Source organism: Phytophthora parasitica, assembly GCF_000247585.1.
Source record: "Phytophthora parasitica INRA-310 unplaced genomic scaffold supercont2.6, whole genome shotgun sequence".
Taxonomy (NCBI): Eukaryota; Oomycota; class Peronosporomycetes; order Peronosporales; family Peronosporaceae; genus Phytophthora; species Phytophthora nicotianae.
In genome coordinates, this window is record NW_008648992.1 from 431,517 (window position 1) to 434,679 (window position 3,163).

General features: G+C 49.9%; 2 protein-coding genes across 2 annotated transcripts; both read right to left on the reverse strand.

Moving 5' to 3' along the window:
- Positions 1-296: 296 nt before the first annotated feature.
- Positions 297-820, reverse strand: PPTG_03831 (hypothetical protein; the record flags this gene model as incomplete). The annotated part of the gene is made up of 2 exons (XM_008897599.1): positions 297-628; positions 694-820. The coding sequence occupies 2 exons, from the start codon at positions 818-820 to the stop codon at positions 297-299; spliced, it is 459 nt and encodes a 152-aa protein (XP_008895847.1).
- Positions 821-1,907: 1,087 nt separating this feature from the next.
- Positions 1,908-3,140, reverse strand: PPTG_03832 (hypothetical protein; the record flags this gene model as incomplete). Its single annotated transcript, XM_008897600.1, has 3 exons — positions 1,908-2,359; positions 2,432-2,545; positions 2,633-3,140. 3 exons carry the CDS (start codon positions 3,138-3,140, stop codon positions 1,908-1,910), a joined length of 1,074 nt encoding a protein of 357 aa, XP_008895848.1.
- Positions 3,141-3,163: the final 23 nt, after the last annotated feature.

Genomic DNA, 3,163 nt, shown 5'->3' on the forward strand with positions numbered 1-3,163 from the left:
AATTTTGTCGAGTAGAGCATTGAACACAGCCGTCTGGTCCCGCTTTTGACGCTTGCGATTGTGGGACGTTGGTTGTCGATTGTTACCTTCTTGGGTGGAGTCGTCCTCGTCTTCGGGATACAAGTTGGCAGAGCAGAACTCACGTCCAGCTTGACGGTGCTCACACCACCTGTCCAAAAAGTACACGTCGGCTCGACCATCGCAAAAGTCCCAAAAGTCAGCGCTGCCTTGTCCTGACACCTTTGAACCAGCTTCAGCTCTCGCAAAGTGGCTGCTAACCTCCTTCCACATCCTATTCAACTTGGCTGTCGAATGTGCCATGTGCGAGGAGGTGTCGATGTCTTCAAAACAGCGTCGCCCGAGATCAATGTGTCGTACTCAGTGGTATCTGAGGCAAATGCATTTGCCACATCAAACCAAAAGGTGGAGCCTCCGTCATCGAGGACGTCACGCGGGAGCAAATTTCCGGACGTCAGGAACGAGTCGAAAAACCGATCAGAGAAGAGTACGTTAATGAGCCGAAACATACAGCCGGCGCTGCGTCTCTCCTCTTCTTCACTAACCCCTTTGGATCGCTTGCGTTGACGAACAACCAGAGCTTGAACGGCTTCTCTGTTTGAGTCCCATGCTTTTAGTAGATCAACACGGTCTTGTTGCGAGTGTTCTTCACAACATTAAGCTTTCGCGCCGTACACACAAGCTTGAGTTGATCCAGAGTCCAGTCCCCGTAGCTGTCGGAGGTCGGTGGACGTATGGTGCGTTTGCGCGAGTCGAGCGGTGCGGCCACGGCCCACTTCGAGCTCGGTCCGGGAGCGGCCATGTTGCTTTTGCTTGTGGGCCGGCAACTGCAACTTCACACAATGGTACCACATGTTTGATACAATCTCGCTACTGGATCGCAATCTCGTTAAGATGGCCGGATTGCGATCTTCATTATTGACACCTCTTCATCTTGCGATCTCTTGGATCGCAATCCACGTTAAGAACGGCTTAGGCTCTTACTACGCGACGGATTATAGAATACAAGTGGCAAATTGAGCCTTATTGGGTAACCAACTACATAGTGGACAAGGGGAGCCGACTAATGGCGCTGCAACGTATGTGCGAACGTCTCGCTACCCGGAAATTGTACTTTTTTAAATTTTATCATGTATTTTTCTAAATTAACAAAATTTTGTTTTTTTTTTAACCACGGGTTTACATCTCAGAAGCCCCAAACGGTAAAGAAGAGCACGGAAGACCTCGAGCAAACTCACGCTGAGTTTGTTGTTGACTTCTGGAGAGATTTTGCTGTGTATCAGCCGTCCGATATTCTTAACGTTCATGAAACCGCCATCAACTTTGAGCATAACCGAGCACCAGTGATTACCATTGCAGTTCACTGGAATGAGGTCTTTTTGATTCTTCAGTTCAGCGGGTTCCGCGCAGCTCGTGCAGATTAATGAAATGCTGCTTGTATACCTGGAACGTCCTCTGCTCGTAAGCTCGCAGGTAGTCCTCCAGCCTTTTCCACGATGCAAATTCAGTTCTCTCAAGAGAGGGAGCGACATCACCCACCTATTCTTTGGTCTCGCCAGACGAAGCCCTCTGCAGAGATCCTGACCTCTCGGAACGACTCTCTTTCGACTATGACGAATGCGAACTAGTGCCACTGGATGTGTCGATCCACTCCTCGTCGCAATTCACCGCGGATACATTGTGCGTATCCAAAAGCTTTCTACGCTGTCTGCAATGCTGGCACGTAACGCGTCCATGGCGCAAGAATTGCTGGAACAAAGGCGACTGTACGTTGAGCAAGGCCTTGATGCAGCAGAAGTTGGCCACGCACTTGCTGAATGCTTGGAAAAGAAGAAGATGCTGGAATCAAACATCAACGAGCTGGAGTCCGACATCATCAACGGGTTACGCTAGCTGTGCCGACGTTTGGGCCGCTGGAGCCCACAACACTGAATATGATCGACAACCACTTCACGAAGAATGCGCCCCTGAGCGTCATTACGTAAGCCAACAGTAGATTCAGAATTGTCTGTCGGCTGATACTCGCTCTCGGGCAAATTGTGGTACTCCATCGACACAACTTGAAGTCTCTTTGCGCTCTCTTCATTTTTAATTCTCTCGTCAATGCAGAAGTTAGGCAGCTTCATGCACGTCTTGATCACCTTCTTCACGTTCACAAAATCCACAACCAAAGAGCGCTTGAAGATACCCCACTTGTTGACCAACAGACCGAAAGCCATTTCAATCCGAATGCGCAATTGGTTCAGATAGAAATTGAAGTCGGAGTGCTTTCGGCTTTTGAGCTCCAACTTGTTGAATGGTACGAGCAGAGAGTCGGACAACGGGTACGCGTTGTCGCCAACTAAATAAAACCCAACTGGAAGCTGTATGATCTCCTTGCTGAGCGACCACTTCTTCTACGCAATTGAATCACCGACCTTCCCTGGGAAATTCATGCAATAGCATGTGAAGCGGGAGAACGCGTCACAAATGGCTTGAACATTGACTCCGAACTTCTGATAATGACCCGAGAAGAAAGCAGCTTCATCTGGAACCTCGTAAGGGCTTGGGGCGCGAATATGGCACAGCTACCCATCAATGCACCCGACACAACCCGTCAAAACGCCATCTTTACTGATGTTTGTAAAGCTCTCGGCAAGGTCGTGGATGCGTTCTTGTGACTCCGTTGGAGAATGAATGCGCAGCTCAGGACAGTGGCACATGGCGTCCATAACAGCATGCATGCATCCATAGATTCCAGAGGGAGACATGCCAGCCAAACCACGAATAGTCATGTAGTTGCCTCCTGCTAGCCAAGAAAGTGTCATTTGTAGCATGTTCTCAGGCTGTAATTGGTCGGTTCCTGTTCGATTCGTCGACTTCATCTCGTCACGGGCTAGAGTGGGCCTAATCAACGATAGCAACAGCTCAAAAGACGAAGCTTCCATGCGGTAGCATCTTTTGAATTGGCCTTCCAGCAACAGTATCTGCTTGTGAACGTTCCAGTCCAAACGACGACGGAAAACGCACGCTTCTCGCTGCTGTGGTGCTTCGACAATAGCTGCCCCAACCAGGGCGACAAAGAGAAGCCGGCTGTGGCCCTGAGTGGCTTGCGGGTTCACCATCCAGCCTGGACCTACCATTGTTGCATTCTCCAGTGGCTTTG